Genomic DNA, 25,610 nt, shown 5'->3' with positions numbered 1-25,610 from the left:
TTACTGCCAAGGTTTTCTTTCCAAGTGTCCGCAGACCCATATTCAGGAACCACCTGATTTTCACTGCTGTCTGTCGCACTGACTTCTCTCGATGCTTGCTCGGATTTCTTCGCCTCAGCACAGTCGTTACCTTCTTTGTCAGCGGCACAAAGTTCAGCGATTACAGCACATGGAAGATCTCCAGTTGCATCGTCTACTTCCGTAGCATTCATGATGTGTTCTTGAAAATCATTATTAGGGGGCCACTTGCGACGGCATAGTTTATTGCCATGCGTTGCTACACATTCTGCAGCTGTGTGTCCAAGCAGCTGATCTCACTTCAAATCACACTGGGTACTCTGGAAACTTCCCAAGGATGAGTGGCCACGTCCACTTTGCGCTGAGAAGTTGTAAGTCGGTTAACATGCCTTTTTTTTTGCTTCTTCAAAATTGTCCAAAAAATAGGTTTGGGCAATGCCTATAGAAACTGGATCTGTGAGTGACTTTTACAAAATACTGTAACGAAAATGCTAAAGCAAAATCTTCAAAACGAGTATAAATTTGAGTGTTAGGTGCCTTGTTCTTGTATAGAGGAAACTGCTAATGCCAACAAAAAAATTGGCAGATCCCACGTACAGTGGGAATTGATGAAATGGAAGCACGAATGAGGAAGGTTAATGTGTCACATTAAAATCAGTACGTTTACCATAACGAGGCGAAGGTAAAATATGCCGTACATGACTTCCATGTCGTGATCATAATTTTCGACATGTCATTTACCTTTTTCATTTATTCACGTCAAGTAATACTAAATTAGGTATAATTGTAGATAGTGAAACGGCCGCCAGGGCCTCACGCGCGCGGTATGTTGTCATGTTTTGCATGACACGCTTATCATGATTATCATGTTTGCACATGTCATTTACAATCATCGTTCATTCAGGTCACGTAACACCAAATTTGGCTTATATGGAACTAGTGAAACGGCTGCGAGCACGCTATGAGCGTAGCATGTAGCCATGTTTTACATAACAGGCATGCCAAGATTGTCATGTTTGGCCATATCATTTACCTTCAACGTCCATTCACGTTACGTAACACCAAATTTGGTATATGTGAAGCTAGTGCAAGAGGCGCGAGCGCATCATGAGCGTGGCATATTATGTTCTTACATGGCACGCGTGTCATGATTATCACGCTTGCATCAGTCCTGCACCTGGGTCATCGAATGGCGCCACGTAGCATTGAAAATGGTGTATGTGAAGCTAACGCAATGACCATGAGCGCATCATGATTGGGAAATGTAGTAATGCTTTACATGACACGTCATGATTATCATGTTTGGCCGTGGCAGTTACCTTTGTCCGTTCACGTCACGTAATACCGAATTTGGTATATGTGAAGCTAACGAAACGGCCGCAAGCGCATCATGAGCGTGGCATGAAGTCATGTTGTTACATGATTCGCATCTCACGGTTATCATGTTTGCACCAGTCACATACCTTCGTCATCCATTCACGTCCGGTAATACCAAATTTGTCATAATAAGCTAGTGAAATGGTCAGGAGTGCATCATGACCATGGCTTGTAGTCATGTTGTTACATGACACACATATCACGAATGTCATGCTTTCACCAGTCACATACCTTCGTCATCCATTCACGTCTCGTAATATTAAATTTGGTATACGTAAAGCTAGCGAAACGACCGCGAGCACATCATGAGCGTGGCATGTAGTCATGTTGTTACATGGCAGGAATCTCATAATTTCCAGGTTAAGGTCAATCACTTGTGTTCCCCATGCAGTCATATCATACCATACCATTTTTACAACATGTATAGTTAACGAAACCACCTCTAGAACAGCAAGACCATGAAATGTAAATCATGATATTTATGACATACATATCATAAATTCATGTTCTGGCTTGTCATATATGGTCGCCATACAGTCGATCGTGTTGTGCCATACCAATTTTGGTATCGATACCATTATCAAAATGGCTAGGAGAGCTAAGTGTCGTAGGCGGCTATATAAATAGATAAGTATGCTTAAAACCGCCGAAGTTTGCTAAGAAATGCTTCGCATTAAAAAAAAAACGCACTCCAGAGATACGGCGCTTTACGTTACAGAGGTGTCCGTTTTTGATGACGCAATACTCGTACACTCGTATTTTGCACTCACAGGAACCCACATGTCAAGCTTTACTTATTCAATACCACAAAGCGAAAATAAAATTTATTATAGATCATTATACGGAAGGGTCATTTTTTATTAATTCAATCACTGTTTGGTCTTTATTTCAAAGAAACATATTTCACCGCTGCGAGAGTCCATTGCTTGACTGCATCGTCTTCCTCTAGAATATTTCTTGAGCACTTATTCATTGATTTTCCGTTGGGGTGTACGTAGTAATGCTTTCTACGGATAACAAATAACAAAAACACATGTTGACATGTGATTGGTTTCAAAGCAATGATGGAAAAATCGTGGCAAAATAACAAGATGTTGATGACGCAATGTTTTATAGGTATTTAGAGGCACAGCTAAGTAAACTTTCTTCGACCACTAGTTACCTTGTAATACTGTAAAACACAAGAACATGAACCTTTCGATTGCAAAAGATGTGTGACACTCATTTTATTCCTGTCATATTGCCTTAGTATTTTATAATTGCACCCATGGCTCAATGTCTTGAAAAGGCGTAAACACGTGTAATATATTTTGCTTTTGGAAAGAAGGAAGCAAGCAAGCAGCCGGACGGAGAAAATCAGTGAGATAAGCAAGTGTAGATTGGCCGGCGTGTAGCACAATACTGGAGAAAGGAATATGAAAGTTCAAAATTTACAGCTGTAAGAAAACAGGGAAAAATAATACATGCAGTAAGAGCACAAACAACGTCACATACCTAAAGTCATCGCTTATGAACAATTTCGTACTTATGCGGCATCGGTAGGGACTGCGTGGCAGTGGCTGATCCTTTATAAATTCTGCGTGTGTGCAAGAAGCTTGATTAGATATGAAGTATGTCATTGCGCAGAACGCCAAGCATAACAATATCATAAATCCCTATAGCTTGTCCTGCCACAATAAATAACTAAACGAGTACTATTGATAAAGGTTGTACTTTCTAATTTTCTTGTTATTCAACATTGCGTTATCAGAAATTAAATATTCTCTTTGTCAAACGCTGAGGTTCATAACGAAATCTATTTGTGAAAAGTGCCCTTCGTCATAAACGAGTTGCTATATGCTTCATAATATTAGCCAGAACTACTTAAGTGTTGTTCCTATGACGTCAATTCTGTTTCATAAACCACTGCAGCCCTGTCTTGAAGGAGCCTCCCATAAAACATGTTTTCTGTGACAGGATTTGTCTTCTCGCGGATTGCCTTTCTTGCGTCAGATGTTTTTCTCCAATGAAAGTAGACAACGCGGTGTGATGCGTAGACGAAAGACATTTGGTGGGGCTCACTATACAAGAGTAAAGTACAGTGAAGAAGTCATGAAATGAGGCATTCAGGTTATTTCTTAAATCACAAAAACATAGAATTTATTCTATTGTGTTGCTGGCATCTAGGCCGCTAGGGCTCTACTGAAGAGCCCAAAAATGCCTGTGCGAGGACATGTTTCGAAACCTAGCATTATGACTTTTCAAAGTGCCAAAGAATGCTTCCTGGAAGTACGGCATAGAATTCAGAAACATGACCATGACAAAAGTGGGCACATGCTCATTTGCTTTGTCGGTGACAATGGCGCTTTCCAAGAAGGAGCTGCTTCCGTCCTGGGCTTGATCTTCTAGGACTTCGTGCCCTTGATTTGTTGTTTGGACGAAGCTCTGCAACGAGAAGATGAATTTCTCATTAGTCGTACGAGCAAGAACAATATTGTAGAAGAAAATGTATGTGTTCTTGAAAAAACGCGGGCAGAAGCACTGGCAGAAGAAACTCCTGGGCGTATAATGCTCTATGTATGATCAGCGTTCATGCTGCGCAGTACATACTTCGACTGTGCAAGTAATTAGATATGTACAATAAATCGTCATACGTGATGTAGTGAAGCTTGTAATAATCCTTACCTCAATCTAGAACTTCGCAACTTAACATTGCGAACTGCTTTAACTACTGCAATAAACAACATTTCAAATAATACACCACCAATGCATTCCTGCGATGTCATGTCACCTGTATACCTACAGTACAACTGGTGGGGCTGACGTGAAAGAGTGCCTTTCCGCCTATGAGCGCGCCAGTGAGGCACACAACATGGTTGATGTGGTGAAACTACGTCGGGTCATATTCTACTTGGCTGACGTCGCCACATTTGGTTTAACACATACAAGCATGAGCTGCATAACTGGTCTCGTTTTAAGACATTTAACATTTATTGAAGTTTTGAGACGATTATATATATATATATATATATATATATATATATATATATATATATATATGTACCACCCTCGTTCGGGCGGCGCGCAAGCCGGAGAGCGCGCGATGGCGACAGAGGAAAATAAAGAAGGCGCTAGGCCGTGGCACGTGAAGCCACGGCTCACGTTCCTGGCTGGCATCGGTTATCGTTCAGGCGTGTCTTTCTTTCGCTCCTGTGGCATAAGCCCACAAGTGGTGACCTCGGACGAAGACAATGACTGACTCGAATGCACCCTCAACCGAACAAGCCTCACGTCCGCAGGACGTCTCGGCCGTGCAACTGCGTCTCCCATATTTCTGGCCTCAGGACCCGCAAGTTTGTTTTCATCAGGTCGAGGCGCAATTCTCCCTGTACCGCATCGCCTCGGAAACGACACGCTACTACCACGTAGCCTCCGTCCTTACTCCTGACGTTGCCAGCGAGCTCTCCGACGTCCTCTCCAACCCCTCGGACACTACGCCATATCAGCACCTTAAAACCAAGGTGCTGGAACGATTCATGCCTTCGGAACGCGTCCGCCTAGAGCAGCTCCTTGCAGAGGGGGACCTTGGCGACAGGCGCCCCTCCCAACTACTGCGCCGAATGCGACAGCTTCTTGGGAAACATGACGTCTCGGCCCACTCAGCGTTGCTTCGCGAGCTGTTCCTCCAACGCCTTTCTCAGCCAATCCGCCTCGTCCTCGTGGCGGCCGGCGACGTCAATCTCGACCGCCTGGCGGAGCTCGCCGATCAGGTTCATGAAGCGACCTCCCCATCTGTCAACGCTGTCTTACCACCAGCAGACACAGTGATTTCGCGCCTTGAGGCCCGCATTGACGAACTCGCCGCCTCCATTGCCGCACTCCGGAGCCCCCTGCAGGAGGAGACTCGTTCGCCTCCTTCCGGTCGTCGAGCTCTTCCACGCACACGAGATGCTCGGAGTCCCAGCCCTCCACCCCTCTGCTGGTACCACCGGCGTTTCCGACACCGAGCCACGAAGTGTACACCCCCATGTTCGTGGCAGGGAAACGCCTGCCGAGATCACTGACGGCGGCGTGTGATCTCCCTTCTCGTCCCAGCCGCCTTTTCATGGTCACGGACCAGCTATCGGGCGCCAGGTTCCTTATAGATACGGGCGCGGAAATTAGCGTTGTGCCCCCGACTAAGGCTGATCGTTCAAAGTCACAAGGGCAATTGCTTCGTGCTGCCAACGCCTCGTCTATAGCAACGTATGGGCTTCGCTCTCTCACCTTCGACTTCGGCCTTCGTTGCATTTTCCGGTGGGTTTTCGTCATCGCAGACGTGGTTCAACCGATCATCGGCTCGTACTTCCTCTCATACTTCGATTTGGACGTCAGCGTGCGGCGGCGCCGCCTCATAGATGGTAAGACTCGTCTGTGCATCTCGGGAGTCCTGCCCGACATCGCTCCAATGGCCATCCGCATGCTGATACTTTCCTCACCGTTCGAAAAAATCTTGGCGAGTTTCCCGGAGTTAACTAAACCGTGAAACCTCACTCAGCCGCCTAAACATACGGTGACACACCACATCGTCACCCGGGGTCCACCGGCAGCCGCTCGACCACGCCGCCTGTTAGGAGATCGCCTAGCTATTGCTAAACGGGAGTTTGACCACTAGCTGCAGCTCGGCATTATCCGCCCGTCGTCAAGCGCTTGGGCTTCCCCGCTGCATTTGGTGCCAAAGCGTGATCCTGGTTACTGGCGTCCTTGTGGGGACTATCGAGCGTTGAACGCCAAGACTGTCCACGACAGCTATCCTCTACCTCACATCCAGGATTTTACATCGCGCCTCGACGGCTGCACAATTTTCAGCAAAGTGGACCTTGTTAAGGCGTACCACCAGATTCCTGTCGAGCCCGCCGACATACCTAAGACCGCCATCACGACGCCCTTTGGGTTGTTTGAATACGTGCGGATGCCTTTTGGACTCCGTAATTCGGCTCAAACTTTCCAGCGGTTCATTTCTGAGGTCACACGGGGTCTTCCTACTGTGTTTGCGTACCTTGACGATGTCCTTATTGCCAGCCGCACACCTGAAGATCATGAGCACCATCTACGCGCTCTGTTCCAACGTCTTCAGCGGTACGGCCTCGTTGTGAACGCCTCTAAGTGTACTTTCGGCGCATCTGAGCTCGAGTTCTTGGGCCATCACATATCATCCAAAGGAATACGCCCTCTCCGGTCCCACGTTAAAGCAATTCAGGATTATCCTCAGCCTACAACACTGCGCCAATTACGCCAATTCTTGGGGCTTGTGAATTTTTCCAGGCGCTTCATACCATACTGTGCCGAACTGCTACGACCGCTCACCGACCTCCTTCGGTCGACCGCCGGCCCGTCCTCCGCCATTCCTTGGTCGTCAAAGGCCCAGGCCGCCTTTGCTGCTGCTAAGCAAGCGGTCGCTAACGCCGTGCTTCTCATTCATCGACGCAGCAACGCCCCTACTCGGTTGATGGTGGACGCATCCAGCGTGGCCGTCGGAGCCGTCTTACAGCAGTGCATTACCTCCGAGTGGAGACCCTTGTCGTTTCACTCTCGGAAGCTACTTCCTGCTGAGACCCGCTACAGCGTCTTTGGCCGGGAATTACTAGCCATCTACGCTGCAATACAGCACTTTCGGCATTTCCTGAAAGGATGCTCGTTTTACGTGCTGACTGACCATAAGCCACTGTCGTATGTTTTCCGCACTAACTCATCCAAGTACGTGCCCCGTGAACTCCGCCATCTGGCTTACATATCGGAGTTCACGACTGACATCCGCCACGTGAAAGGAGCTGACAACACCGCCGCAGATGCCCTTTCTCGTATAGCCGCGGTTGACTCTCCACCGCCAACTATCGACTGGGCCTCATTCTCCTCGGCACAGCAGGATGATAGAGAGCTTGCCGCCTTTCGGGAGAACCCCGTTCTCTCCGACTACGCCTGGTGCCTCATCCATTATCATCTGAGCGCTTGTGGTGCGATGTCTCAGCTGACCTTCCCGCCCTTTCGTTCCCGCGTCATTACGACGCACCGTTTTCCACTCCTTACACGACATCTGTCACCCTGGAATTCGGGCTACTCAGCGTCTTCTCACCCAGCGCTATGTCTGGCCCGGAATCAACGGTGATGTGCGCGCTTGGACGCGCATGTGCTTGCCCTGCCAGATGACAAAGGTCTCCCGCCATACTAAGACGCCGCCCCAACCTTTCCTTCCACCCGGCCGTCGTTTCGACCATGTTCATCTAGACATTGTGGGCCCTCTACCAGTGTCTCAGGGGTACCGTTATATATTGACCATGGTCGATCGCTTCACACGCTGGCCAGAGGCTGTTCCAATTCAAGATATCACAGCCGAGACAGTTGCCCGCGTTTTCATTTCTACGTGGGCATCCCGTTTTAGCTTTCCTGGCACCGTGACAACAGACCGTGGACGTCAGTTTGAGTCCTCGCTGTTTAGTTGCCTTAATCGCATCCTCGGAGCCAGACATTGCCGTACCACGGCTTATCATCCCTGCGCCAACGGCATGGTGGAACGCCTTCACCGACAACTGAAGACCGCCTTGACTACCCACCTCAATAGAGCCACCTGGGTTGATGCCTTGCCACTGGTGCTCTTAGGTTTACGAGCTGTCATCCGGGCAGACCTGCAGTGCTCAACAGCAGAGCTGGTGTATGGCACTTCTCTACGGCTTCCGGGAGACTTCTTCACGTCAACGAAGCTACCAGACCAGCCACAGCAATTCCTACAACGCCTGCTCGACTGCGTTCAAGACCTCCGGCCCACTCCACCCAGACCTTCCGAACACCAGACCATATTCGTCCACCCTGATCTGGCCACTGCAACACATGTTTTCGTGCGCCACGACGCGGTCAGACCACCTTTGACACCAGCCTACGACGGACCATTCCGCGTCCTTCACCGCACCCCCAAAACTGCCACTCTACTTCAGAACGGCCGTGAAGAGACAGTCAGCTTGGACCGACTCAAGCCGGCGTACCTGGAGACCGCCATAGAAAGCCTCTCATCTACGACTGATCTTCCGTTGGAATACCACAAATGGCATGTCACAATCCGACTTCCAGTCTACACGGGGGGGCCCTGTAGCACCCTCGTTCGGGTGGCGCGCAAACCGGAGAGCGCGCGATGGCGACAGAGGAAAATAAAGAAGGCGCGAGGCCGTGGCACGTGAAGCCACGGCTCACGTTCCTGGCTGGCATCGGTTATCGTTCAGGCGTGTCTTTCTTTCGCTCCTGTGGCATAAGGCCACACACACACACACACACACACACACACACACACACACACACACACACACACACACACACACACACACACACACACACACACACACACACACACATATATATATATATATATATATATATATATATATATATATATATATATATATATATATATATGTAAATACATACGACAACCATGCAGGTTGTCGTATGTATTTGCGCCCGCGTCGATGCCTACACGAGCGAAGAGAAGAAAGTGAAGCACATTCTCGAAGGCATCGAGAACGGGGCACTTCAGACGCTTTTTGCATGAAGCCCTGCTTCTTTCGCGGCCGTTGTTATGGTTTGGGAGAGCTTCGACGAGCTGCGTTGACAGTGGGTCCTTGCGCGCAGCACTGTCGCGTCTGTCGAAACACCCTCGGACCTCACGTTTGCCTCTCGCTTTTCATCGAATATAGTTATATTAGGCGCGAGAACATACACTGGCGTCACTGTTGTCACGGAGATGTGACGACATGGCAAGAATTCGCCTGCTTTGTCATGACTTGTCGCCTTTTTCTGCACCCGTTGTGTGCCAGCTCTTTGGCAATACGGTGGGGATTACGCTTCGATTTCGCAATGAAAATAATTCAAGGTGCTAGGTGAAAAGATCCATCACTAGTGAAGGTTATTAACGCTGAAAAAAGTTTTGATTATCTAGCTTAGAATAGGCAAACACCCGTACAAAAAGGACATTCATTGTGAAGGTCGTCGGCCACCCGAGAGAGGAAGGAGCGACCACGGTCTGTGAGCAGGTGAGAAGGAGCACCATGTTGAAGAATGCCGTCGTATAGGAGGAAATCAACAAAATCGGTCGCGCAACTGGTCGGTAGTGCTCGGGTGATTGCGTACCGAATGGCGTAATGCGTGACTACTGCGATCCATTTGTTTACAGTTGTCTAAGTTGGAAAAGGGCCAAGCAAGTCTAATCTCAGTCGATGAAAAGGCTCAGCTGGGACTTCTATAGGCTGGAGGCAGCTGGCAGGGGAAGTTGTAGGTTTCTTTAGACGTTGGCAGAGGTCGCAAGCCGCTATGTAGTGACGAACGGAGCGATACAGGCCTTTCTAGAAAAACTTTCGTTGAACATGGTCGTAGGTTTGGGTCACGCCTAATTGTCCTGAAGTTGGGGCGTCGTGAAGCTCTTGAAGGACGCCTTTGTGTAGATGAAGTGGGACGACGAGTAAAAGTTCTACGCCCTCTGGGTGTATATTACGGTGACACAAAACGTCATGCAGCAAGAACATGTTGAGGGAAGCGTCAGCACTGCCGGCTTGAAGGTGATCAATGATGAAGAGTAGTGATAGATCTCGCCGTTGTTCATCCGCCGCGTGCAGAAAGTATTTGATGGCGAAAATACGGGTGTCAGCTTCCAATTCAGTGGAGTCGGGTGGTTCAACCGGGTGGCGGGATAAGCAGTCGGCATCACTGTGCAACTTTCAAGATTTGTACACTACCGAAAACGTGTACTACTGCAGTTGTAATGCCCAGCGGCCGAGTCTTCCAGTAGGGTCCTTTAGTGTTGAGAGCCAGAACAGCACGTGATGATCTGTGATGACTGCAAACGGGCGTCCATACAGGTACGAGCAAAATTAAGTGATGGCTCACACGACAGCTAGACATTCCCGCTCGGCAATCGAATAGTTCCTTTCAGACTGTGACAGAAGGTGACTGGCATATGCTATAAAACAGTTTGTGCCACTCTGTACCTGAATGAGTATAGCCACAATGCAATGGCCGCTTTCGTCAGTGCGAAAATATGTTTGTGCAGCTGGGTCGAAGTGGGTCAGCACTTGTGAAGAAGTGAGAGTGGAAATCATTGATGCGAAGGAATGTGCTTGGTTTTTACCCCGGGAAAAAGCCACGTCCTTTTTGAGGAGATCCGAAAGGGGTTGAGCAATATCCGCGAAGTTGGCGACGAAGCGGCGGAAGTATGAGCAGAACCCCAGGAAGCTACGGACCTCTTTTGTAGAACGCGGAATGGGAAACTCACGAACAGCATGGACGTGGTCGGGGTAGGAAGTAGCATCGACATGGTGGCCAAGTAGCTTAATTTTACAGCACCCAAAAGTGCACTTAGATGAACTCAGCTGGAGGCCAGTACGGCGAAATACGTCAAGAATGGCCGACAGACGCGAGAGGTGACTCTCAAACGTGGGCGAAAAGACGATGACATCGTCCAGATAGCAAAGACAGGTTGACCATATAAAACCACGTAGGAGAGAGTCCATCATGCGTTCGAAAGTTGCAGGAGCATCACACAACCCAAACGGAATGACCTTAAATTGGTAAAGGCCGTCGGATGTGATGAATTCTCTATTCTCGCGGTCGTGGCCATCTACTGAAATTTACCAATATCCGGATCGAAGATCGAGTGACGAAAAATTCTTGGCGCCATGGAGGCAGCCGAGTGCGTCGTCGATTTGAGGCAGGGGAAGACGTCCTGTTTAGTGATTTGATTTAGATGGCGATTGTCGACGCAAAAGCGTCAGCTGTTGTCTTTTTTCTTAACTAGCATCACAGATGATGCCAAAGGGCTGGATGAAGGCTCTTTGACATATTTTCTGAGCGTGTTCTCTACCTGCTGCTGAATAACTTGGCGCTCAGCGGGCGACGACGTGCAGGGGAGTTTGTGAAGGGTTCTGGCATCGCCGGTGTCAATACGGTGGGCTACGACACTTGTGCAGCCCAGTGGACGGTTGGCAGCCCAGTGGACGGTCGGATCGTCATTGGTACTCTACTCAGATGGATTGCGGTATCGTTGGGGGAATCGTGGAACCGAAGAGGATGCGGCAAGAATGGGGTAGCGTTGTGGTCATCGTTGTGGGCGGGGTCCTTATGTGCTGCGGCGCAAGGCGAGCGGATGGGGAAGATAGCACGCTCATGTTGGGAACCTCTTGCCGGACGACGCCTTAAATTAGTGAAACGGTGGCCGAGAGGTCTTGCGCAGGCGGCGTACAGGTAGTAAAGGCCTTGGCTTCTAGCTTCTGGCGAATAATCCATGTGATGGTAGAATTCGCATTTGGGCGTCGTGGTGAAGGATCTTCCCAAGAGGAAGGCGCAGCGGTACTTGAAAGGCGGTTGAAGCGCTGAATAACTCGCCTGCTTTTAGCTTGCTCAAATTACCGACATTCGGTGATGATGGAGTCAACCGCTGCACAATTACTACACATGAGGATGTTGAAGGCGTCATCAGCTATGGTCTTCAACACATTGTTTACCTTGTCTGCCTCTGACATGTCTTTGTCTGGCGAGAATGTCCTGTATGTAGGCGACGTAAGATTCAGTGGATGATTGAACACACGAAGCGAGTTGCTGTATGGCTACCATTTGTCGAGCAAGAGAGTAGCCGAACAAATCGTGACGCTTCTGTTCGCACACATACTAGCTGGTAAGGTCTTCCTCGTGGGTCTCATACCACGCGCGTGCCGTACTTCGTAGGTATAAAAGGATATTGGTAAGCAAAAGCGTCTCATTCCACCTGTAGTGCTTGCTCACGCTCTCGTATAAGGTGAGTCATTCGTCGACGTCGGTTTTGTCGGTTCCGCTAAATGTGCCGGTGTCTAGAAAAAGTTAAAGAATCACAAGTGACGGAGCAGGCGTGGACTGGACGGACAGCACGCTACCTTCAGGCATCGTGGCTGGACAAAGATGGCGTGCGCTATATACGGAGATCCAGAGTCGGGGTGTTACCCAGCACCTCCACCAAAAGTTGTTACGGGGAGTATTTATTTAAGGGTCGTGAGTCTGTAGGAGAGCGAGGTCACAGTGCACAGGCCACACAGTATGCCAGACAACAGGGCAACCCAGGCTAAGACTTACAACACCATAGTCGTGGTCTTCTTTCATTAGGTGCCATTTCAGCTGCTTCACTGGAGAAGTATTTCCCCAACCGTGAAAATATCGTGATCCAGGAGAGCAAGTCGTTTGTTGTCTTCATTTCGTACTCCGAAAAATTGGTGCTATAATAGATGCTAAGTGGCTTTAAGTGCAATACAACTAGGCACAGACTGTGGGGTTAAAACATGTGTCATGGGTGTGCATGTGACGTCGTGAACGCAGCATCTGAAAGGTACTGGGACTTCACATTGGCGGCTTTGTTGAGAAACAAGTTGTGTTTATATGAAAACGACGCGACAGGAATGTGTCGATGTGCCAACAACGATAGTACCTGCATGTGATGTTTTGATAACATTAATGTGACATTGAAAATGTCGCGTCCTCGTGTGCTGGTGCTCGACCCTGCCAATTTCAGTGAGGTCTGAGCAAGCCATCTATTAGAAATGAAATTCAGACCTTTTCATTTCAATAAATACGTTGCAGTTTACCATGATAGTTACGTCCGTTCCTGGAAAAAGTGTCGCTGATTTGACAGAATGGCGTTTTCTCCGACAGAAGACTTCATATGAATCGGTCTCCCGTAAATAATCATTTGGCATATGTTTAGAAACCTAAACAAAACACCACGGCTGCAGAGACAACTTCGGAATTGCCGAGATGTACGTTTACAAGAATCCTAAGTACAGACTTAATCTCAATAGTCACGGGCTGCAAAGGTGTTCTTTTGAGTGATTGATTTGTGGGGTTTAACGTCCCAAAACCACCATATCATTATGAGAGACGCCGTTGTGGAGGGCTCCGGAGGTTTAGACCACCTGGGGTTCTTTAACGTGCACACAAATCCAAGCCCCCGGGCCTACAACATTCTGGCTTCCATCGGAAATGAAGCCGCCGTAGCCGCGATTCGATCCCGTGACCTGCAGGTCAGCAGCCGAGTATTTTATCCACTAGACCAACGCGGAAAGGCACGGTGTTTCTTTCGTTCCTTAATGCTTATCTCCGTGAGCTGCGTCATAGGAAAACATTATTCAAGGGGGTTACAGCGTCATAAACCTTAAGTGGCATGAAGTGTTGGTCTGATCTGCTGCCGTGTCACGAAGTGTATTGTTAAGTTTAGGTGAGAGCAAATCGACGAGGGCCAAATAGCCACCACAATGAAATGAAATATTTCGATGGCGCACTCAGCTAGCGACGTGGCACACGTAATAATAAAACATCCTTCGCGTCACTGAAGTGACATAGCACCGCGTGAAGTCGTACTACCGTGTGCGGGCGCCGTTGGCAGAAACAGAACCGAACTTTTTGGGGGCAAAGCTTCTTGAGGTCGAGGCTTGTCCGTTGTCTGACGTTGGCATGAACCCTAGCCTCCACTAACGATGATGATGATGCTGATGACGATTAAGACCTGGCGTGCTTCATATCACACATTTTCATATCACACACTATACGCTTCATATCACACACTATACGCCATGGCAATGACGATAACGCTCATGACGATCAAGAACAAGCGCGTTCCGGACTACAAGTTCTCTTTTTGCGACCTGTGCCGTGAACAGACAAAATGACTTGAATAAAATTTTGTTTATTGCGTATGTTGTGTTGCAAATCTTTCACTGTGTCTGTTCCTTTCTCCGTCTTTTCGTCTTTAGGGTGCGGAGAATTTTCCGGCCCTGGCTCTCGTATGCTGTCGTCTTCGCTTGGCGTAATCCTTCATGTGTAGTATATCGAACGCAAGCTAGCTCCAAAGTCATGTATTCTTCCTCTAGTTCTTCGAGCGCCTTAATGGTGATTATTTGTCATCAACAGCACAAAAAAACTTGTGGCGAAAAGCAGGCAAAATAACGTACTAAAAAAGGAAGCAAGTGTATAACAGAAAATGACTGAACGCAAAAGAGGTAAAAAATAAAAAAGGGATGGCAAGAAAGAGAAAGAATTAGACAAAGAAAGGGATATTTATTTATTTATTTATTTATTTGTTACAGTACTGCCGGTCTGATCTTCAGACCTTAGACAGGAGTGAGTACAATGAGTACAAAAAAAAGGTTAAAATAAACACATTTGAAGCATTGCGGCGATAATAACAGCAAAAGAAGAGTACAATGAGTTCATCAAAGCACAGCAGCAAGATATTTATATAACTAGTGAAAACATGAATACGTAAACATATGGAAGAAAAAAAAAGCGTCAGGGTTCATGTAAAACTATGTCAGAGCTATGTCCCATGCACTGAAGGGCCTGTAGATAGGATGATAGCGACGGGTATTCCACTACAGCTGAAGGGAGGGAATTTTAATTGGTTGCAGTTCTCGGGAAAAAAGAATACTGGAAAATGTTGGTGTGACTAGAGAACTCGCTCACTTTTTTATTATGAAGAGACCGAGTAGGCCGCCGGTGGGAGTCTTTTAGATATGTATCCTTTTTTATACCTAAGTGTCCCTGATAAAGAAGGTAAAATTGTTTCATTACTTCACGGTATCGGCGATTTGCTAATTTTTCCAGCTCAGCCGTTTCCAGAAGAGGTGTTACTGATGCCTTCCAGCTGTATTGATTAAAGATGAACCTAACTGATTTCCGCTGTATTTTTTTTACAATATTGAAATGTTTCTTTTTGTCCCAAACAGCGGCACCCAAACAGCGGCACAATATTCCAGGAGTAGCCGAATAAATGTTTTATAGGCTAATATTTTAGGTTCTGGAGAGGACTTACTCAAGCGCCTCCTTAAGTATCCGAGTTTTTTCATTGCCTTTCTATGTATGTAGTCAATGTGGTCATTCCATTTAAGATCGTGAGAAATGATAACTCCCAGATACTTATAGTTAGTTACTACTTCCAAAGGTTCATTATCAAAACAGTAAGAAAACGTTAAAGGATGCTTTTTGCGACTAATTGTCATTGCAACAGTTTTCTTTTTGTTGATGGTCATTTGCCAGTCTGTGCACCATGTTTGAATTCGGACCAAAGATTTATTTAATGTTATGTGGTCGTGGGGTGTGGTATTTTCATGGTATATAATACAATCATCAGCAAAGAGCCTTATTTTAACGGGTATGTTCCGTACGATGTCATTGATGTATACAAGAAAAAACAAAGAACTAAGAACAGAGCCCTGCGGGATACACTAAAGGACTGGAATGGCACACGAAGTTTCATTATCAATGGCCACGACTTGTCGTCTACATGAGAAGTAGGCTTCTATCCAAGCTAGTAATTTGGTGTTCTTGAGTATTGGTTCTAACTACCATAATAATTTTCGATGTGAAACTCGGTCGAATGCCTTTTCAAAGACGAGAAGTATAATGTCGACCTGGTTATGTCTGTCTAGGGCTGCGGCTAAGTCGTGGACAGTTTAGATGAGCTGGGTGACTGTAGAGTAACCACGGCGAAAGTCATGCTGGAAGGAATCAATTAAGCCTTCGTTTTCAAGGAAGGTGGATAAATGTTTAAAAATTATGTGCTCTAGTACCTTCGCGCATGTACATAATAAGAAAATTCGTCTATATGACGACGTAGTTGATGGCGCATTTGTTTTAGGGATCGGCGTGATTTTCGCATACTTCCCGTCGCATGGAATATCCGCATTAGACAGGGATTTCTTGAACAACAGACATAGATATTCAGAACACCATTCAGCATATAGCCTTAAAAATGCATGCCTGGTGATTTCTTTTCGTCTAATTTTAATAGTAGTGCTAGTATGCCTTCTTCAGATATAGACACATTATTCAGAGGTTTGCTATGATCAAATTTGCTAAATTCTGGTGCGCGGCCGTCGTCTACGACAAATACAGAACCAAAATAAGCATTACGAGCTTCGGCAATCACTGCGTTATCTGTCACAGGGACACCATCGATTGATAGAGTAGGAGGATCTTTCTTCTTTGGCGAAATGTGTCGCCAAAATTTTTTTGGCGATGTTTTAAGAACTTTTTCAAGGCGAACGTGTTCGTAAAAATCTTTACCTTTTTATTACTGTTCTTCAGTTGTTTCTTGATGAGAAGAAATAAACCGAAATAAAGAGAGAACAACAACACCAAATTTGCAAAAGTAGGAAAACAAGAAGGCGACGAAAGTAAAAGACTGAAGAGAAATAAAGAAAACAGTCGTAACATTCATTAATTCAAAAAACTCCTAGTTATTACGTTTTTGACAATAGGTTCGTGTTTAACCGCAGAAAATGTTTTAAATAATGGTGTGTCTGTCTTGGGACTTGTAACACCAACGTATCTGATGCAGTTTGTAATATTATTCAAGCAAAAAGAACGAACGTGCCCTGACCTCCTACTTGCCAACTTCAGGCTAGATCCGATATCACAAATCAGTAGTTATGAAAACAAAACAAATATCGCAACTCGGCACAGTATACCAGTTATGACCAATAAAAGTTTCATGTAACTGCACACCGCAGGGCACTCATTTACGTGAGTGAGCGGTCAGTGTCACCACTGATTTACGGTAACACCGAATGATCTCACTGCTTTGCCAACTTATCATCATCCAATTCGTGGTTATGTCAGGATATTTTTTTATAATTCTACCGGGAACATCATCAATGCTGCGTTCGTCATTCATATGCAGCTTCAGAAGAGCAAAAAGTGAATTGAATGAATGAAGCCGCGTTCTAAGCGAGCGCATGGTATGTAAGTGCGCAAACGGTGGCAGCGAAGAGTCCTTGTCGAGACGTCGCCCAAGCACCCAACCAGGCGGTGCCACTCTTACTTATCGTGGCTTATAGATAAATCAAAAACTTCATTCATGAGGAGATAGTGCGCAATCTGTCATTTCTGTCTTTGAGTGGCAACAAAGTTTACAGGAATAAAAATTTTCCCGTCAAACGACGAGAAAATAGGGCCCCTGATAATGTTCTTTTCTCTGCTTACCACGAGGGTCTGAATGCTTAATTTTGAGATGAATCTTTCAAAAAGGTCTCTTTTTGACAACTTACCAATTATTTTTCTCAATGAACGTTTATGTAGATAGGTGGATAGCATGTTTAGCAGGTAGTATGTTGAGAGGTTAAAGAGCGAAATTTTTTTTCGTGGTCGAGACTGTCACCATAAAAAAAAAATGTTTGACTTTGCATAAAGCCGCGAAATAAATACATGCTGTCCCTTGAGATGGCATGTGATTGAACAACGACGGTAACATGCTTAAAAACATAATCTGCCATTGTGCGAAATTTCAACGTTGAATACGCACAAATTATTTTCACCTAACTATTCATTTTGGTGGTATATTCAAAATGTGGGAGCGTAAGCATCCTGTTTTCTCAAACGAATACACTTCCCTCAAGTGACTCTCGCAGTGATCTTCTTGCTCAAGTTTGTTTTTACAGAGTTACTGCTTGTCGAATTACGGACGCAGTTGTTTTACTTGGAAGGGCCCAAAAACGCACACCCGCTGCATCACATAGATGACACACTCGATTGCTTGCGAGGATTGGTGTACTTTTCAAGTTTAGATCTGTGCTCTGGCTATCGGGAAACCCCGATGGTTGAAGTTGACTGCAAGTAGACAGTATTGGACATCCGATGGGTAACACGAAATTCGAGAAATTGCCGCAACGCCTTTTGGGCTCTTCAACAAACAAAAAATCATGGCTTATCGTTTAGTCAAGAACCGGTATAACACGAAAGTGAAACGTGTCTTTAAAAAGTAGTGGTTATTTCGTAATGATATATGACATCTCGTTTATTGTTGTTTGACAGCTATAGCACCATTTCACGTGGACGTGTTCATGTTGGCCCTTAGTCACCCACCTCCATGATTAACACCATTTATCATGATTTATTCATTGTGGAAGCCGAAGTTATGCTTGGACGTAGCGTATCGTGAGTCCAGGGCAAAGACAACATCAACAAGCACAAAATCAACAATGGTACCTGATATGAAGTTCTTCGAAGTCTCGTCAAACAAGCATGGGAAACGACGCGGTGTAAGAGGATAATCTGCGCCTGTGGTCATTCGCACACCACGCTTCAGCAACACGCGAGCCCGAGATATGTAGTTTGAGCCGCGAACGCCGCCAGGTTTGCACACCCCGCTGGCCTTTGTCTCGTTCCACCAAAGTTTCAAATTCACCTATTGACATTGCTACCTTCATGCAGTGGTTATTCCAGCAGATATATCAGTCGGCTCTATTGTCCCTGAAGGAGTTCATGGTGGCGAAACACTGTTGGTGCTTGTGGATGCTGAACTGCTCCACAACGAGCCGTCACATGCCAATGTAGTAGACACACCCCTCTCTCATTTATTTTTTATTTTTCAATAAATACATACATACATACACACGTACATACATACATACATACATACATACATACATACATACATACATACATACATACATACATACATACATACATACATACAAAGAACTTCATTTGAACACCACAGGGGTTAGTTGAACGATGTTCTAAGGCCCCCTCAACCAGTCAGCGGTTCCACCCATATCGGCGCAGGAAAATGAAGACCCTCCGCGATGGCCCGGGCCCACCGGTCAGTCAGTAGTTGTAGACTCAAGGCCAGGCTGTATTAGCTCCGCCACCACGAGTCTTCATCACATAGTAAATCAACGAGGACACTCTTATCGTGAGTGACACCTAGACGGTGGTTGGACACTTTACGAAGGGATGGGTCTCTGTCGAGGCGGCGCACATGCTAAGCGCCAGAGGCGAAGATTTCAAGTCTCGCGCGATTGCTGCCAAGTCTTTCGAGTTGTTCCCTGCGCACGTGTGAGAGCTTGGCAGCGACTAAAGATCTCACCTCCCGTTGAACCACAACGGGCGCACCCACTTCTTCGCGAGACTGCTAACCTGCCGCGACGCCGACGAAAGGGCCGCCGATGTGCGACCCATAGACGATGGGGAGGCACCCGAGGTCGGAGGACATAATATCTCTGCGACGACGATAACAGACCCTGAGGACTTACAGGACTACAAGGACATTACGGTTAGTTTACACGAGATCCTAAATCATTATAGAACAAGTGACGACGTTACCCATCACCCCACATGCAGCTAGAAAGGTGTCAGGCGTCTGATCTGAGGCGTCTGAAGACCGACACATTTGAGGATCCCAGACGCCTGCTAGACTGTTTCCGTCACTCCACCCATCACCTGGCTGTCCATGATGCGGGCACGAGACAGCCGACATGACGCATATACTTTGGGAGAGTGAGTGCGGTGTTCGCCGCCAGTACTCGGACGAGCGTGAGTGTACCCCAGGCCGACTGGCTGAGCGGTTGCGAGCCGCCCTTTTCAGCCCACATGTGGCGGACTAAATCTGGGCTGTACAGCGAGCCAGGGCTATCGCCGAGGACATGGCACGATGCATCGCGGACGACAGCTTTTGGAGGCCTAACCCGGGCCAGTAATTCCTCCTTGGATACTCAATAAAGTTTATTACCTACCTACCCTTTGCAGGGCACTGCCAGAGCATGTGTGTTAGCGAGCAGCTCTCGAGGCCACAACGAAGACACCCTTCATGAAAGTCCGGCTCTATCTAATAATACGTTCGTGGGCAGAGACATGTGCCCATCTGTAGGAGTTGATTAGTGCTTCTCTGGGCTCTGTTGAGCCTAGAATTGGGAAGGGAAAAACGCCTCCGACTCAAATCGTACATGAACGTAATCTCATGGAACGTTGTCAAAGGATCTTTTCTGATGTCAGTGCCCCCCCCCCCCCGCCAGACGCTTCCCCATCCCTCACACGGTTCGTGCATTCATGTGTAAGGATGTGAGTGCTGGAATTAGGATTAACCCCCTCAATGCCATCAACCTGCGCTGTAAACCAACAGATATGGTGACCAGCAACCAATATAGCCTGCCTGCGACCACTCCGAATGAGACTGGCTGCCTACTGTGAAATCCAACCTCCAGAGAAGGCCCGAACGGCTGCCCTTGAATCCAAGTAAATTTCAGAAGGCACCTCTGCTGTCTGAAGAGCTAATGCAATGGCAACCTCCTCCGCAACTGTCACCTGATCTGCACAGACTGAAGCCCGGGACACCAGCTGCCCTCTTCCACTGACGACTGATACACGAAAGGCGCGCCCCGTACCGTACTGTGCAGCGCACACAAAAAGCACCCCTTTATTATCACTACCTACTTTCGAAGAATAGCCCGAGCTCGAGCCATGCGACGGCACGCATGGTGCACCGGATGGGTGTTGCGAGGAAAATGATCCACCATGATACCCTCCTACTCGTCACGTGTGAGCTGAACTCATTCAGACACCGCTACCCTAAGAGCCGCAATGCCAGCCTGATTAAATATCCTCAATCCAGCCTTGGTGCTGGACATACGTGCCACCTGTGCCACAAAGTGCGCTTAAATCAGCTCATCAACCATATTGTGCAAATCAAGCTCCATAAGCCACTCAGTGCAAGTAGTCCGTGGAGTTGCCGGAATCATCGTGAGCCTGACCCTGATGATCGTATCAATATTCTTCTATGTCGCAGTTCATTGCAAATATAGAACGATATAATTTACATGACTAATTAATAACACGTCAAACACCCGTAGGGGTAGATCCTCTCTTAAACCACCACGCTTGCTCGTAATCCGAGAAATCAGCTGCAAGATGTGTCTCGCCTGACCCCTCAGTCACTCATTGGCGCCTCGCGCGTCAATTCACAGACCCAGGATCTTCATAGAGTCCACTCTCGGAACTACCGTCTTGAGACCACAACTTCACCGGAAGGGAATCCAAAGGCTCGATATTTTGCATGCCCAGGCACACCTTTCGATAAATAATAGCTCATACTTCTTCGGAGAGAGCGCAAGGCCTCTACCCTCCAGACAGCACTCAGTGAAATCCAGCGCCTCCTGCAGGGGCTCTTCAAGCGTGGTCCGAGAGGTGCCCGTGTACCACACGGTAAACGGTAATATCGTCCGCATAAATAGCATGCCCAACGCCAGGCACTCACGCTAGCAGTTCCGACAGCCTGTGCAGAGCAATATTGAAAAGCAAAGGGGACGAGACCGACCCCTGCGGCGTGCCCCCCTCTCCTAACTCGTACTCGTCATTCAAGACTGAGCGAAACCCAAGACGTGCTCTCCACCCCGCAAGAAGATTGCCTGAACCGATCAAATTTATGTCCCGAACTCATACACGAGACTTCTCTCAAGATGTGCTTATGACATACCGTATCCAAACGCCTTTGCAAGATACAACGCCTAAACCCCCTTGACATCACGCGTATAATTATCTAGAATGGCCCCCTGAAGGAGGAGAAGGGCATCTTGTTGGACAACGCTCACTGGAATCCGACCAGATTGTTTCTGAAGAGTTCTTGTTGCTCTATGTACACCGTGACCCGATTATGCATCGCATGTTCTGCAACCTTGCCCGAACACAAAGTGAGGGAAATCGGACGCACGTTGTCTACATGTGGACGTTTACCTGGCTTAGGAGTGAGGACCACCGGGGCAGTACACCACTCAGTCGGCACCTGCCCAGTAGCCCACACGTAATTAATTTCTTTTGTAAGAATTTCACTCACCTTGTCGTCAAGGTTACGGACCAGCAGCAGATCTACCATTAAGGTTAAAGAGAACATGCTAATTTATGACACCGTACAAGGAGCTTCAAGCTCCGGCCTGTCTGCACCCCCACCATCGCTCAGCACGTGATCCCCAGTCACGATTTCCTTTCTAAGAGACAGGTACTGGGTTGCATGATCATGGGTCATCTTCATTCTCATATGCATCTGCTTCCCAATGGTTCGATCTGTTGCCAGGCAAGCTACGACATTCGAAGCCTTGTCATTAGGAAGACGCTTGAGCAGGACCCACCTGCTACCTTTGCGCATTCGGCCGTCCGTCTCATTACACTTCTTCATCCATTGTTGCCGGCCAAGCTCTTTTGGCGTAAGTCTCGATTTCTTTACTTAGCAAGGATATCTCCGCCCTAAGCCTTCAATTAAGCTTCTGCGTACGCCACTGACTAAGCAAGACATTTTACAGCGAAAGCTGCTTTGAGATCACAGCTCGGGTAACGTGCAGTTGTCCGTCGCCACCACCACCGCCGCCGTCGGTGTCCGTAACCACATCGCACAAAATTAGAAAAAATAACCTGCACCAATGACTTAGTGGAGCTCGAACCGGGTCTGCTGGGGGCCAGCCCAGTATTACACCACTGAGCTACGCTGGTGCCTGTCACTGGTTGGCAAACTTGCCTTAGGAAGGCTTAATATCGGGAAAGCAATCGCGTTAATACGAATTATAAAGCATTTAAAAGCAGCGAAACAACAACCAGTTGTCACACAATGCGAATAGCGTAACGAGTGGGCCGTCCAATGCTCCAACCCATTACAAAAGCTTGTTCATGTCTCCATATTAACTGTGGCCCGTACCCACTTCAGCCATAATTTCTCATCATCTTCAGCCACTGCATGAACAATTGGCAAGAAATGCCTTGCAAATACTTAGCAGATACCACGCTTCACAGAAGAATTACAAAACAATAGCACAGCGAATGCTGGCCTACTACCCTTCCCCCCCCCAAAAAATTCATTATTAATGCCCTAGTGGGTATCAAGCAAGTGTGCTTGCAGTAGTTACCCAATGAGTGTTTTGAAAAGGCTCTGAAAAGCCGCTCTTCTAGCTTTCGCTATTCGCTATGACTGTGCTGCGCCTTTTGTGCAGGCCTGGCGTATTTTTAGCTTCAAGTAAACGCGCCAATCTTGAATCCATCGTCAGAAGTTCCAGCCGCGTTTCAATCTCATTCGTAGACCTTTCTACTGCCCGTTACAACAGAGAGAGAAGCCCTGCAAAATCATCGTCATCTGAGGCATCATCCCTCCTAATGGGCCTGAAAAGATCGCAGTCCACATATCTGTGCTTGAAAGTTGGCGGTGGCCGTATCACAATAATCGTCTCCAGAATGTAGTGATCATTGCCTAAGTCCTCCTGCATGTTACTTCACTCCCCGTCCGTATCCCTAAGGAATACCATATCAGGAGTGGTATCTCTCTTAACAAAATTTACCCTTCTGGTCGGAAACATAAGATCCGTGATCAGCGTCAACCTAAACTCTGAGGCCCGATTTGCTTAACGCGTACCCTTAACATTACTGTGGGCATGTCCTGATTTTATATTGGGAGCGTTACAATTTCCTGCAACAACCAAGGTCTTACCCCCGACTTCCGAAGTCGCGAAGTCTCTCTGAATGTCTGACGGGGAGCTATATACATTTAGAAGAAAAATAAAGGCGCGACATTTGCAACCAGGAATAATCTCCATGAATGGGGCTTCAAGTCCAGATTTGTACTGAGGTATATCATGCGCGAAGAAAGACAACCCCTTCGCAAACAGGATTGCTATTTCGTACCATGTCTCCACACCGGGTGACACCCGGGAAAGGTCGAATCCTCCCCCATAAACGTTTCGTGTGAGATAATGATCTCAGGCTTATTTTCTGCAAATAAGACCAGCTGCAAAAGTACAGCCCTACGCTTGCTGAAACTAGCATCGTTCCACTGCCAGATTCTAAATCTTGAAGTGTCCCTGCCATGTTTACGGACCACACGCCACCATATCATCAGCCGCGCTAGCCTCCCTGCTAAGACCGAGACTCCGTAACTGCGAATCGGGTACCAGCTCATATCAACCCTTAGTAAGAGCCTTTGGACGCTCCAAAACCAAGATCCTACTCTACAAAGAGGACAGAGCATCCATCATACGATCTAACATTGTATCCATCTCGCCAACCTATCATTTACACCACCCGTCACAGAGGACGGGGTAGCTTCTGACTCTGCTACCGCGACCACAGCCGTACTTCACGATTGCTTCTCTGCAAGAGCCGGGGCTTTGCGCTTGGCTTTACCCCAAAGGAGACCATATTCCTTACGATCGGCCTGTGCCCTCTCCTTGAACAGCTCAAAAGCCGCCTTGTATTCCACCAAGACACTGCTTAACTGCTTATTCACGGCCTCGAAAGCTTGCATATGGGGATTTACATCACGCTCTCACCTGACTCTCACCGGTGAGTGGCCTCTCCGTTCAGGAGGCCCAGGCTTCGGCTGATTCTTGACGTTATCTGCCCACGTTGTATGCTTCTTAGGTTTCCTGCGATTCCTGCTGCAAAACTACGCCGACGCCTGACGCACCTGCCCGAGTCGCTAACCAAGAGCGTTTCCTGGACCTAGAGTGCGAGCAGCCACTTGACCGAGACCAAGAGCGAGAGCGAAGGATGGAAGCCTTCCCCGCAGCTACAGTGTCAGTTTATTATTTACCACCCTCAACCCCACCGGCGTTGCCCGAGCCGCCTTTTACTGTTTTGTTGCGCGCTGTCGATGACGCCGCCTCTGGCGCTGCACCACATACGACAGCGCAAAGTGCTCCTTGCATTTTTTTGCAGCCCGTAAGATGTGGGCCACCGCACAACCCAAACTTTGGCTGACACACATGATGCTTAACTTCATCTGGCGGGCCCCACACCACGGGAACTCCACATCCACGACAATTTGCTTTTTCTCCTTCACACTGCTAAGGCAGACGTCAGTCCGATGATGAACTTGACCACAGGCATAGCAAACGTCCACTTGGTGACGATAAAGGTAGCAAGGCACAACCGCCGTTTCGCACACGTTCGTGTTAGGCACCTTCATGCCGTGGATAAGTATCACTATAGCCGACGTGGTCTTAATGCGTTTCACCTCTAAGACCGTTGGGTTCCAACGACTAACAGCCATGTGCTTAAGCGCTTCATCATCAATACACCGGTCAACATTGCGAAGAACTCCGTTACAGAAGTTCTCCGGGCCGCGATATGCGCACACATCTCAAGTGACCCCGTCCGAGTGTAAATCTTGCAGACCCCCGCATACTTCGTCGTTCATTCACGTCATGCAATACCAAATCTGGTATTGCGTCATGGATTTGCATGGTGCTAGCTCAACGGCCACGACCGCGCTGTGAGCGTAGCATGTACTCACATTTTAGAGGACACGCACGTCATGAATATCATGTTGGGACGTGTCATTTACCTTCGTCGTTTGTTCACGTCACGTAGTAACAAATTGGTATATGCGAACTTAGCGAAACGACCACGAGCGCTCTATGAGCGGGGCATGTAGTCACGTTCTTCCA

General features: G+C 47.5%; 1 protein-coding gene across 3 annotated transcripts in view; it reads right to left on the bottom strand.

Annotated features, from left to right (window-relative positions):
• Positions 1–2,232: 2,232 nt before the first annotated feature.
• The window catches only part of LOC119169391 (uncharacterized), an 86,225-nt gene continuing 62,847 nt past the window's right edge, over positions 2,233–25,610 (bottom strand). For all 3 annotated transcript variants that reach the window (XR_012893841.1, XM_075887059.1, XM_075887058.1), the window contains exon 5: positions 2,233–3,819. Coding sequence is in view for 2 of the 3 variants with exons in the window: in XM_075887059.1 (XP_075743174.1) it covers positions 3,713–3,819 (107 nt within the window). In the remaining variant the exon portion in view is untranslated. The remainder of the gene's footprint in view (positions 3,820–25,610) is intronic.

Source organism: Rhipicephalus microplus, chromosome 2, assembly GCF_043290135.1.
Source record: "Rhipicephalus microplus isolate Deutch F79 chromosome 2, USDA_Rmic, whole genome shotgun sequence".
Taxonomy (NCBI): domain Eukaryota; kingdom Metazoa; phylum Arthropoda; class Arachnida; order Ixodida; family Ixodidae; genus Rhipicephalus; species Rhipicephalus microplus.
Note: the sequence above shows the minus strand (reverse complement) of the source record. Positions and strands in the feature narration are given on the sequence as shown.